The following is a 13,678-nucleotide window of genomic DNA, read 5'->3' as shown; positions in this document are numbered from 1 at the left end:
TGAGAATTTTCAACCTCAAGACCTCAATAGTAACTGAAGTTTGTCTCAACAGTTCTTGCATACAAGAACTTTCATCCTTGTGCAAGTTCTACATTGCTTGTACCAAAATCAAAAACTGGAAACCACAGCCAAGGTGTGAAATTCCCTCTAAATTTAACCATCTGATAGTTATGCCATGGATTTCGACATCCAACTGAGGAAAAACATCTACTCAAAACAATAGTGGAACTAATAATTACTGAAAATTTAATAATGTTCCTATTGTTTTCCTTCCCACTTTAACTGGGAAAATTCAATGATTCAGAAGCTACTTTACAGAATGTTCTCCAAAGTGAAATCCTGTGTTGCAAGCAGCAAAACTAGATTTTACTAGTGGCACCCTTTGGATAATTTAAAAAGTCATGATTGTCAATCTCAGTAACTTCAGCAGGACACCAAGTTACAACTCCCAATACCACATCACAATAGCTACTGGATGGCAGGCTGTACCAATTTGTGACGTGGTTGTGGTTAACTGACATCTGAAGAGTTTTACACCCATGTTGAGAAACTTCACTGAATTGTTCTACCTGTGCTCACTGAAGACTGAATTGTCCAGGACAATTTTTTCCAACAATTCAATTAATTCGTTTGGAAGGTCAGCAGTCATGAAGGCCTTTACAGTAACAGAAACCTCTTCAGGATCCTGAGTTTCTGATAGAGCAGTCTGTACAACCTGGAAAAAAAAGCCCATTTTATGTAGATCAAGTTAGCGCAAAACATTTAGTGCCAAGTCAGAATTGTATGATATTGACTTGTACCTAGTTACCCTCAGCTCATTCACCCTTGGTCAAACTAAGATCAGGTGCTTTCATAGTGAGGGAATAGAAAACTTCTGGACAGCTTTCTTGCACTGCTACACTCAGCTGGATATAGACCAACCTTCCCCAGAGACCTAGGAACATGTACAGTATAAAGAGCCCAAGTGTAGACCCAATTTTTAAAAAGTGCAACAGTTGCATTCAGGAAAGGGAAGTGGTAAATGGCTTGTCAATAGTACAGCTCGAGTGGAAACAGTGCACTGCCACACTAACATTGCATAGTTTCTCCTGCACCTTTCCTCAACAAAAATTGGTGTTTTGGGCACAAGAGCCAAGAAAGCCAGTCAATATTTAGCACCCATAAAAAACATGGAATCTGAAGTTTATTACTGCATTTCATGTAGGAGCAATGTACAATATGAAATTCCATGCTACTGTTTTGCACACACATTACAGAATTTAACAGTGAGAAACTGGCAAAAATAGTCCCATTCTGCCGAGCTTGAGGCCACCTTCTTGGCTTTGGCCAACTATTGTTTTGGTTTCCTCATTTACTTTCCAGCTTAAGTCATGTCCTGCATCATGGGCCTCAATCCTTCACTCATTCCTTAAACACAATGCTGCAGCACATTTTATAATGGCATGGAACTTCAAGCTGGTCACTTAGTTGGTTGTGATTTCAGTTATGTGCTCTACCCTCATTTAGAAGATTCTAGCAAATGTATCAGTATGGTTTTGGAACCAACAATTGCCAATGCATGAGCCTCATCCCAATGCAAATCCAATTCACCAAGGTCAACATCCAGGAAGACTTGAACCAGGTCTTATATGGTGGCCTTAAATAAATCCAGCAGATTTACACACCAAGTTTGCTGCTAGCTACGCAAGACTTGTGGTTTAGGAACTGCAGTGGAAACGTTATGCTGGACAGCAACTTAAAACTCCAGTACTAAGGCAATGACCATCACAATCTATTTCTTCCTCTTTTTCCCTCTCCCATAATGGATCCCCTCCAACACATCAGATCAAACAAATAGAGAGTGAACCATTAATGTTGCCGAAAGATGCACTTTCACAATCTTCCTCCAGATAACACCCTTGAATTGTTCTACCATTTAGCTCAAGGTTCAGAGATGGGTGTACTTCTAAAGATCAGGGTAATCTTCCATTATTGTGGGTGATGCAATTTCAGATTACAGTTGAGTTTACCACTCAGGACAATGTCAATAGAACAAGGCCATAATGAAGTTCTTACAGCCAAATGTATAAAACTACTCTGCAAACACTATACTTGAATTCTATAATGCAATAAAATGGTAGTTACCTGGTCAATAAGGGGTCTCCTGTACGGGTTTGTCTCCTGCAGGACATTTGCCCAGAGGTCAGGATCTTTCCGGCGGACTAAGTAACGAGACAGGCTCTTGAACAGCGAGTTTTCATTGCACACCTGCATCAGATGAAAAAGTAGCTTAAGGACAAAATTTCAGCAAATTTTTTTTTTTTTTTTTTAAAAAGCCCAAACCCCTCAAGTTGTTTTGTCTCAGACTCAACTGAGAAGTGATCATAAGCAAACAGGCAGTAGTTGCAAAAATTCAAAGTACACGTGTTGAAAACTACAATGCAACCATCTAGGCAATATTTTAAGTATTTTATAGTACTTATGGAGACAGATTTATACTGATCATTTAAACTTTGTTACCTCATTCTGAGAAGGGTGCAAGTCCCAAGACTTGAGTGCACGTCTAGCCAGACATTCTAGTACAGTACTGAGGAAGGGCTACATAGTCAGAGCTACCATTTCAGGAGGGCATTTGACAATCTCATGTCTTTAGAGCAGGGAGCACTCTAGGCACCCTGGTCAACATTCAACTCTCAACCAAAAGCAAATGAATTGGTAATTTATTGCACTGCTTTTTTAGCAAGCAGTTGCTGTACAAAATGCTTGCCACATATTGTACTTCAAAATTAATTTGTCTCTGGCTAACTACTGCACCCATAATGGGTGGAGAATTTGGTCCTTTGTGAAGCACCACATTTAAGAATGTAAAGGTACATTAACCTCAGCTTAACTTGCATTTCATTTTTAAACATTAACCCATTACATAGTTGAGCAAAGCACCTCCCCTTTCACTCACATTGATGAGCTCCATGTCACACTGGCCACGCTCATAAGCCACACAAGCCAGGTGGGGGTCTCTCTTCTCGCAGTATTTACCAACCACACGACTATCATAATATGGATTCTCCCGAAGGAAGCGCTCAGGGTTGTTGTTGCTGTCAATGTAAATTTTTGCAAGTGCATTGTGGGTAGCAGGTTCCTCACAGCCTTCATGAATTCGAGATTCCAGCCAGGGCAGCAGCAACTTTAGCCTGCAAACAAAAAAGGTAATTTTGTAAGTTTTAAACCAGTGGCCAATGCACTTCAGCCTCAACATGTGGCATTGCTTAAAAAAGGTAGGAGGCTGGTTTGTGCCCAAAAATGGTAATAAAAATTAATGGAACTCAGTGTACAGGCTTAGCACAAAACTGCAGGACAGGCAGGGGTGGGGAGAGAAGGCAGGAAGAGCAATTCCTGGTCAGAAGCCTCCAGCAAGACTTCAGAATAGAACCAAGAGGTGTGAACATGTCAACTGTCAGCCTTCTCTGATAGGGACAGTGTTTGACTGTAAAAGGAGGTCTCACCATTTTTATTAGCAAACAAGCTACTCTGGGAATTTCACAAAGCAATGGCCAAGTTGCTCATCTAGGGAAATGAAGGGCAGAGTGGAGATGTGCCTAGTTAGAGCACTATACTGAAGGGGACTTAACTCAGAAGTTACATCTCAAGTCACTTCAATCTTCTAGACAGTTTGAGCCAGATGGATGTGCCAGAGGCTCAAGGGAGCTCAATTCTGTCTGCAGAAGTGCAAATCTGCTGAGAAATTCCTTTAGTGGCCCAGTTGAAGTTGAGAATACTCTTGGAAAGTCACTAATTGTTACTCATTTTTACACACAAATACTATGGACAAATCAATTGGGATCTGCAATATTCAAATAAGCTAGGCCAATCAGGAATAAAGATGGCCTCAGAAACAAGGACATATTCATTGATTAGTACAAGGATTTAATATTATCATACCTGTTTCTCTTCTCTACTTCAGCAACCAGCTCATCAGTGGAGAATTGTCCACGCACAACAAGGATTAGATTCTTAATGACATCTTCTGAACAATCTACATCAAGGAGTCCTCCAACCACTACTGGCAAACGACTTGGGTTCACCTACACAGAGAACAATACTCAGGTTCTTGCTCCAGTAGACCCTTCTAAAATTTAAAAACTGGATAATTTGATAAAAGTGAAAATGTTTCAAAGCAGATTAATTAAAATGTGGCAAAAATAAAGTTTAGCTTGTGGACTCTAGAACAATCCGACCCTACCCAAACACGCAACTAGAAATTTAAGTGATAACCCTCTGACCAAGCTACAACTAGAGACAATTTACAGCACTAAGCATTTTCCCCTCCACATGCACAATCCACTCACCTTCTGTACATAGATCTCAATGTACTTCTGCAGGTTGTTGCGGTACAGATACAATACCAGGTCATGCACAAAGTCAAAGCGATCGCAAACAATAATCAGAGGCAGCTGGTCAGTCAGTTTGGCCTCCTGTGAAAACAAAATAGTTTAAAATCAGGTAGCTAGTGTCCTAATTCACCATAAATACATTGACACATCATGCCCATTTCCTTCAACAAGTCCTCAACCTTTCCTTTTGACAGAACTAAAGCTGTTACTTTAAATCTACATTCTCTTGTAACATTGTAGCAGAAATACTGCTACTTTTATCAAGTATTGTTGAATTGTCACAACAAACTTACTCCAATATATATCCTTGAATGGATCACTTAGTAAATTAGGATTACACAAAGTGTAAAATAAAAATTGCAGCAAAAGTGGCCATGTCTTTAGCTGCATCTACAGCAGCTCTATAAAAAAGTGCATATTGGGAATAGGGGAGATATAAGTTTATACTGTAGATCTGTATTTGACCTCAGGTAATCTACCTACCTATTGGTTCTCTACCACAAGCTCAAATCTACATTTCAGCTTAGCTTATGTTTAAAGTTAAGGTAAATGCTGGAAAGCAGCAAATGGCACATTTGAGCATGCAACATTAGGTGTGCATAAAGCTCTGTCCCAATATGCCTTATCCCCAATGCTGCCAAAAGACTAGCCAACTGTCCATGTGCCCTCAAGCTATTTGCTTGCATTGAACTATAGAAAAGTTGCAAGTGGTCTGGTCCCTACTAGGAAATGGGTTCATACTGTTGTGGTTTTAAGCCCTACTCCAGGACTTGAGCACAATCTGAGAGACATCAGTGCAGGACTGAAGGACTAACCACTCAAAAGGTGATATAATTTGGAGACATTAAATAGGAGCTTCATCTGCCTGTTTTGTTAGTTCAGATTGATGTTAACATCCCAACATTTGAATAGTAGAGAGCTCTCCCAGCCAACATTTTGCCCTCCACCAGATCAACTAGTCACTAATCTCTTGCTGTGTGCACCTACAGAAATGACAATTGCTCAAAGGGCAAATGCTTTGGGATGCAAGAGGCTATATAAAAGTAAGCTTTCTTTCAGTCCAAATTGATTGCACTGAAGAGCTAAGACAACTTATACACTAAACCGGGCTGGATTTAAACCTACAACCCTCAAGTCAGAGCACTAAGGTTGACCACATATACTGGAGAACAGGCCAGACACTTGGGTGCATCAAACACTTACAACATTTTAGTTTGCTCAGCCCAGAAACTGAAATTTGGTTTGAATTATCAAAAGCAAAAATGCTTAATCTTGCAAGATATCTATGAAACATACAAATAGAGGACATGGCACATGTATTGCTTTGGTTGAGTAAGGGACATCTACATTTTAAAAAGTTGGATTCTACTTGAATCTATGTGAGGGGTCAGAAACCTCGTCTCTAGACTCAACTATGAAAATTAAGGTTGAGGCAAAGCTGGAGTTACAAATCTGAATATTAATACAAATCTGGAACTCCCAAACATCTCACCAATACTAATCACAGGAAATCCCCACCCCAAAACAATTAACACAACACACAACAGCATTAAGGTACCGACTACCCTACATCTACAGTAGTGATGGTATTCAAGAAGCTAGCAGTTAAACTGCAGGAATAGCACTCTGGGATTGGGAAGCAGACATTGCTATATAATTGCTTTACTTACATGGGATTTTAATCTACACAATTTAAGTTCATAACAGTTGTAAGTGAATTCACTATGTACTTCACCCATGGTATATTTGAGTCTATCTAAATCCAAGTGCTGTACAACAGAATTCTAATTTCTTCCTTTAAATCCTAAATGTTTTAAAATGGTCTTCTACTATGCCAACAGATGCAGTGGTGGAATTAGCAGTGAAGTCTGATTTAGCTCTTTACAACTTCTAAAGCTGCTCTCACTATGGCAGAAATGCTACTTAAGTGTTCAAATTCCAGTGGACCATATTCTGCTTTAGATACTTACACAAGATGTTGAACGGAAACTTGCACCCAGCAACACCTCCCTCCCATGACCCCCACCACCAAGAATGAGCAACAAGGTCATGGAAACACCAAGTAACAATATCCCAACGCAGACATATGGCCAGTCATCCCTGGGTCACTATACTGGAAATCCCTGCCTAATACCATTGAGCACGCACCACAGGACTGCAGTAGTTAAAAAGGCCCACCCATCACCCATGTGGTCTTGTCAGCATCACCCACAACTTGAGTATAAGCTGTATTCTGTACCTTCCAAATTAGTCAGATTTTTGCTGACCATGTTATCAAATTAGATTGAGACATCTGCCAATTCAAGATTTCAGCCAATTAAGTGGATATGCAGCCTCAATCTGTAGATGCTAATTTGTTCTTTCTTCCCAACCCTCAGTATTGTTTTGAGACATTCATGCTGTGCAAGGATACAGCTTTACATCTACAATTCCCACACTCCAAGTCTAGTCTTACCCGTGCCAAACTGGGAGGTAGAGGAATAAAATGCAACTCGATTTATGGAAACAGGATTTCAAATAATTTAACCCTCAGCTTGCCTTGCAAGGACAAAACAAAATCAGTCAATATAGGCCAATGCTACAAACTCAATTTTCAATCAGAACCAAGACTCTATCCATTCACAAGTTACTACACTTACAAGCAGTATAACAAGGGGGAAGAACATTCAAGTGGCCACAATGCCCTAGTATCGAGAAAAGCTTCAAATTGTGTTTTAGCAAAATCAGTTGGCCAAATTTACATCTTAGCTTTCACTTAAAGTACTAGATCAAAAGCTTAGCATCCTGGTTGATTTTTCAAACTTGCATTTTAACAAACTGTAGTTTTAGCAACAGTTAATGTGGCTTTGAACTGGTTTTGTTTCTATGCCAGCTGATTTCTTCAGTTGGATTTTGCTCCTTTTTAAACAGAATTAATGATGGATAAAGCTGCAAAGAGCCAAAGGTCTGAAAGCAAAACTGCTGTGCTAGCTCAAGATGAAATCTTGATGTGAATGTCTCATTTGTTGTACAGCTGTATAAAAGTGATTGGCCATCAAAATAAAGATTTCTACAATAGTCAATATTCCATTTAGATTCCAATTGCTTTCTCCAAACACCTGTGTTTGCAGCTTGAAGTCAAAAGCTTTCAATTTTTTTGCAAATGTCAGTTTTGAGACAAGCTTGTGATCCAATGGCAAAGAACTCCAAGCATGTATACAATTTACTAGTAATTTCATTATTCCACTATCAAAACAATGTACAAAACTTGACACCTTGCCCTGCATAATTTGAATCTATTTCAATGAGTAGTTAAACTGTAAAAAATACTGCATAGATGTAGCTGTGGTGTCACAGTACTTTGACATAATATTGGAAAATTAGTTTAGAATTAAGCTACAAGATATTCTAGAAAACAAAAAGACAACCTTCTGTAAATCTGCATATTTTAGCCAGCTTTACAGTGGATACTCTGCTATCAATGTCTCCCCCACATCCAAGAGCACTATCCTGTATAAATACAGAAGGATACAGTCTGCTGGAAACAAGGAAGGGAGAAAGGGAAGGAGGCAGCCTGTGCTGCAAAATTTACCTGGTACATGTCCTGCCCATTCCATAGACACAAGGAACAGCACAAAAGATAATAGCTTCCATCAGGAGCTGGTCACTCAATGCAACATTATACAAACCGACAAGCAGTGGAATAAGTTTAACATGGTTATCAAACCACACCTCAACAAATTTAATACTTAAATGGAGGAACATCTCAATTCTGCAAACTCAGTTTAATCTGTTCTGTAATATTGCATAAAGCATTAGGATCTAGACTACAGTTAAGAAAGCAGCTAAGATAGGTTAAGTCTTTTTGAAGGCTATTTACTTTTGTAGTCACTTCAGGTTCAGTAACTTCATTCAACTTTTTAGACTTCAGTGCTTAAAAGCAAATACATAAAAAGTAGCAAATTATTTTAATATAACCCCAAAAAACCAGCAACTACATTTGATCATATACTAACAGTTTTGCAACTGCAAATCTGAAGCATGCAGTGTGGTGACTGCTGCATGTAGAAGTACCCATACTAAGCCACTGTCAGCTATATTGTGAAAATTATGCTCAAGTTTAGTATAGATCCTCTAGCCAAGATATGCACAATTTCAAGACCAGCTTCAATTTATGGTTCAGGTGGTCCAGTTTTCAGACCTTGTTTGAAATGAACAGCATGTAGTCATGGTCTTAATGTGGAAGATGGTATGCAAGAACATTTTACCATTAAAAGTCACAAAACCTTTAGAATTGCGATATCTGCTTATGGCAAGACAACAGGAAATTGAGAAAGTTTATTAAACAGATTTGGAAGCTTGAAATAGCCCAATAACTAAGCTCTATTCACAGTCAGCCCAAAACTTGGACAGGCAGAGTGCTAACGTGGGGGTGGAACATCTGATGGAGGCTAGGACGATCAAGTTCTGCGTAGTGTCCAGTGAAGTTGAAGTAGATGATCAGCCATGATCTTATTGAATGGCAGAGTAGGCTTGAGGGACTGTATGGCCTACTCCTATTTATGCTCTTATATTATTGAACATGGAGCCCTTTGTACCCCAGATGGTGCTGCACAAAACAATATCAGAAATGGGTGATGCCAAAAAAATAAAAAGCAAATTACACAAGGGTTTGTGCATAAATAACCAAGAGACAAACAAAAAAAATGCACTTCAGTTCCCAAGGCATGATCAAAGCAGGGTGGTAGCTCCCTTAAAGGGAAGAGGGCAACCTGTATCAGATTGCTTAAGTTACTTTTGTTTGGATTTTGCAATCCAGCCATCAAAATAAAATTCTTATATGCAGTCATGCAAAACCATGAACTTCCCAATTACCTGCACCGAAATACAGAACCATTTCAAAAGTAGGCAGTTTTTACACTGCAGCATTTAAATAGTTTCTAAATTGAGTTGCTCTTTGCTTGTTTTCAAGTCTATACAGTATATGCAAGAGAGCCAAGCAATAAAGCAAAGAAGTTTTAAATTGCTTTTACCTTAAGGAAGTTCTTCACACGTTCTGGGTCATAACAATTGCTCTCACGACAGATTCGCTCCACCTCTTTGATCTGCCCAGTTTTGCAGGCAGCCTGAATGTACTTGAAGTGCACTTCTGGATCTTGACTGAAGTTTACAATGGAGCCCAAAAAGTAGAACAGACCTTACAAATAAATCAGCACATATGTCACATGGGGGGACAAGTGGGGGAATCCTGTTGAAGGCCAAAGTAGCCATTAGTACTCTACACTTTGTTTGCTGTAGGATTTGACCCAAGAATGCTCACTGGACAAGAAAAGCCCCAATTCTGTTCCAAGATTCATCCCAGTTACTTAGTAGCCCATGACTGCACTTGGTAACAGATCAATTGAGGGAATATTCCATTGAAACCAAACTAGGAGGTAAATGCCTGATTAGTTATACCATGTTCTTAACTTCTAGTCACAGAATAATCCAACTAACTCCTACATATTTAGTTTGACTCCCAGATTCAAAGTTGAAATATTTTGTGGCACATTCTATACAAGACAGGGAACAAAGAGCATCAAGTGCACAGCCTCTGCATTCCCCTCCAGTGAGGGAAACTGTTCACAGCATATTCCTAGTAACATTGCTACATGCATCTGGCCACACTTCACAAGATTACTTGACAGATCAGCTAGCAGCAAAAATTTAGACAATAATTCAACCTCGGAGACATAATAAAGAAAGGAAATCAAGCCAATTACTGTCTGGTAGCCATTCAACAACTTTCACTTCTAAAGAAATGCCCAAAGTGATTCACAAATTGGCTTAAAGAAATGGACACCAACTCAAGATACAAGGAGATATGAAAGCTTGGTTAAAAAGGTTATCTGGCAGTTTTTAAAAGATAGAAGTTTAAATAGAACAAAAGCAACTGAACTTACTACCATCAATGGTAGTGTGAAGGAACAGGGAAGGATGCAGAGGGGCAGAATCAGGAACAGAGCATTGAGAGGAATTTGAGCACATTGAAATTCTAGATAAAGGTGGGCCACCAATACAATGTAGCAATTTATAAAAGGAGGACAAGAATTTAGACAAAGCCAATGTAGGGCAGCAAGGAAGAGGACAAGATACCCATGGCAGAGTTTTGGATAATACTATTCAGGATGGGAGGCTAGAAAAGGAGAACAAGGGAAGTCTGGAGGTGTCAAAAAGGTACACAGGTGTTAAGTAACAAATGGCAGACAACGTTGGAAAGTAAGCAGTCGGTGATGTATAGGATATGGGGTTTCAAGCTCAGTCAGGAACAGGAAGCCAAGCCTGCAAATAAACTTTCAGCCTGAGTGACCAGGGAAGGGTATGGAGGCTGTACCATGGGTCAGATTATGACTTCAGCAGTCTGATGGTACATAAACATGTGAAGGTTGGGTTGTGAAGCAAGCAGTTGAACTACAAGTTGACCCTAGTGCTTGCAGAGCAGAGGGGGTCAAGGTTAGCTCCTAGGGGACTCCCTCATGTCTATTAGAAATGTATAAAGTAATTACATGGACCAGATTTAGCAGATTGCAGCTAGGACACCAAATGAGCTACAGTTGATACTAAGCTAGGAAGTGAAAACTGCTTGGGGCTCCCATGCACAATTACCCCAGGGACTCCTACTAGAAAATGCAAGTAGTATGAATTCAGGTAAAACTGCATAGGTGGTGATATTCTCCATTCTAAATAGCTGACTCACTGTCTTGGCACCCATAAAAAAGCCTAGTCAGGCAAACTAAAGACATGTTGGCAACTGTACAACAAGATCTCCTGAAGATGAGGAGTGTGATGAAAGCAGCATGTGCAATAGCCCACTCTTCCTATCAACTAGCTATAAATTATCCATGGCTTAAATTCCACCCCCTCCAAGAGTAGAAATTACATGATAAAATTCTGTACAAGTCAAACATCTCAGCATCTACCTTCAAAGCTCTTGAAGGACTCAAATAGTTCAATCAGGTGCTGTGTGCCAAGTTGCTCGTGGTATTTGGAGGCAACCTGCACACAGATCTGCAGATTCTGACGGATGTTAGCAGACAGCATGGCACGCAGACATTCAACAGAATCCTCAACAGACAGGGAGCCGAAGTAATTGACAAGCCACTGTGGGAGAGAGTGATTAAGGTTTTCAGTAATGTCAAATTTGTAGATTTTAAATTAATTTAAAGTCCAAAATGTTTACTTAGCAATTAAAAAGCAAAGCTTTCTAAACACCATCAAGTAACAAACATGAAATTTAGCTAAGTTAGTACTTTAAAAATCTAAAGCAGCCTCCTATTAAGTTATATAACTTAAAACTACAACCAAGCCCCCAAATGCATCCATGGATAAATCTATATAGTTACTGACCTCAGGATTGAGAAGGTGGGTGTGCACAACAGCACGCTTAATGTCATACAGGTCTGTATAATGTTCCAGGGCTCTTTGCAGCAGTCCAGCTTTCTCACAAAGCTGAGCAATGTGCGCACGGTCATAGTGAGTGAACATCTGGTTACCAAGAATAGCGTCTGCAACCTGCAAACCAAACGAGTGATGTATAAACTGCTAAAATACAGAATTTAGGGTATTTTGGGGAATATGATCTCGTTGAATTGAGAAGAAATCCAGTGGCATAAGAGGAAGACACTCCAAAACATTGTACCAGCATACAAATGATAATCCTCTTGCTTCATGCTAAAATGTAGCCAAGTATTTCAATAGTTTGGGGGGGGGGGGGGGGGGTCTGATCTGAAGATGCCATCACCTGGGAAGCTGCCAACTCCTCAGCATCATAGACTACTAGTAGCAGGGCACCTGTGATTGAGCCATAGGCTACATGGAGGGAAAAGCATTGGTGAAACAATCTTTACATAAATTGAGCCTCAGAATGGAGCTGAGCAAAGGAATGTTCATTTACTGAGCATCTACAGACAGCTCCAAACTGACACCAGTTATTTTGCCTTCTCCTGTTTCCTACTTTAAATGAAAGTGTGTATGAAAAGGTTTAGATGATAAACATTAAGGCAGAGTGATTGCTTTTGCTATTTAAAGGTCTTACGTTACATAATTTTACCCTCAAGTTCACTGTCAATTTGGAGAGTTTGGGTTTGCAATGCATAAATATGTAAACTAGTAAATTTGATGTACCTAATAGCACAACCTACAGATGACAAACAGGAGCCCAGGAATCAAAATCCTGGCACAGACAGCCACTAACATTTAAAACCAATCTTTACAAAATATTCTTCCACTGTCAAAAACTGGACTTTTCTTTCCTGTGTTTGATTTAAATTGGACTTCTGCCCAGCCAGCTGGACTTTCACTTCATCAGGTTCCAGCAGTTTGTGCTCTTTGGGCTTTCCTCAGTAACAGAAGACAAGTGGAAAGAAGGCCATCACTTAATAGTCAACTCATGAATATTCAAGTCAGCCAACTACCCAAAAAACTTGAGTAACTGATATTAAAGCACCAACTTGGTTTATGTTGTTCAATGCAACAACCCAACTGCACATCATCCATGCAGCCACTAGAGGGTGTAGAAATGTCAACCATATGGAAAGTGCATTACTGCAGAATAGCTCCTACTACCTGGAGAAACATTAATGGAGCAACAGTACACTAGCTACTAGTTAAAGGAAAAACCTGGACAGATTAGAATTAAAAAGGCAAAACCAAGTAAATATAGCATTCCAGATCAACCGAAGGGAGATGGGATAGTGATGTACAAAATAGTATTCCCTAGGGTAACATTAGTAGATTATATCCTTAAAAAAAGACACTGCCCCATTACTACAACCACCTGACGAAGGAGATAATCTCCAAAAGCTTGCGATTTTATAATAAAACTGTTGGACTATAGCCTGGTGTTGTAAGATTCCTTACATTTGTCCACCCAAGTCCATCACCGGCATCTCTAAATCATACAACTGGGTCAGACACCATAAAAGTTTACTAAAATACTTTAGTGATCCAGCTGAGTGGATATGTGGACATTGTCCAAATATTTGGTGGGGAAGTGAGTGCAACATCCAAGAATTATCCCCACTTCCACCCTAGAGGGTACAGAACTGGACAAGATTAGCTTGTTTTCACTTTAGTTTGGTCTGTACAACCTGCAAGTCTAACACCTTCACTTCCCTTTTCCTGAAACAACTTGTACCTGAGGAGCATGCATGAGGTTCATTTCCAGGAGGCGAGTCTGCAGGGAGCCTTCAGATGGACGGTTATTCTTGAGGGCATCAAGTAAGAAGGAAGTGCACTGCTGGATGAGGTTGTATTCCATGAATACATCAACAATCTGCAACAAAAATCAT

The 13,678-nt window shown here is 39.7% G+C and overlaps 1 protein-coding gene across 2 annotated transcripts in view; it reads right to left on the bottom strand.

Moving 5' to 3' along the window:
• The window catches only part of LOC137345057 (clathrin heavy chain 1), a 92,318-nt gene that overhangs the window by 18,782 nt on the left and 59,858 nt on the right, over positions 1–13,678 (bottom strand). For both annotated transcript variants that reach the window (XM_068008479.1, XM_068008480.1), the window contains exons 12-20: positions 13,525–13,662; positions 11,736–11,900; positions 11,309–11,489; positions 9,383–9,546; positions 4,326–4,451; positions 3,919–4,061; positions 2,936–3,170; positions 2,125–2,247; positions 570–715 (exon numbers count right to left, since the gene is read on the bottom strand). In XM_068008479.1, the coding sequence (XP_067864580.1) occupies positions 570–715; positions 2,125–2,247; positions 2,936–3,170; positions 3,919–4,061; positions 4,326–4,451; positions 9,383–9,546; positions 11,309–11,489; positions 11,736–11,900; positions 13,525–13,662 (1,421 nt within the window). The remainder of the gene's footprint in view (positions 1–569; positions 716–2,124; positions 2,248–2,935; positions 3,171–3,918; positions 4,062–4,325; positions 4,452–9,382; positions 9,547–11,308; positions 11,490–11,735; positions 11,901–13,524; positions 13,663–13,678) is intronic.

Source organism: Heptranchias perlo, chromosome 28, assembly GCF_035084215.1.
Source record: "Heptranchias perlo isolate sHepPer1 chromosome 28, sHepPer1.hap1, whole genome shotgun sequence".
NCBI classification, from domain to species: Eukaryota; Metazoa; Chordata; class Chondrichthyes; order Hexanchiformes; family Hexanchidae; genus Heptranchias; species Heptranchias perlo.
The sequence above is the reverse complement of the archived record's forward strand: the minus strand, read 5'-3'. Positions and strand labels throughout refer to the sequence as shown.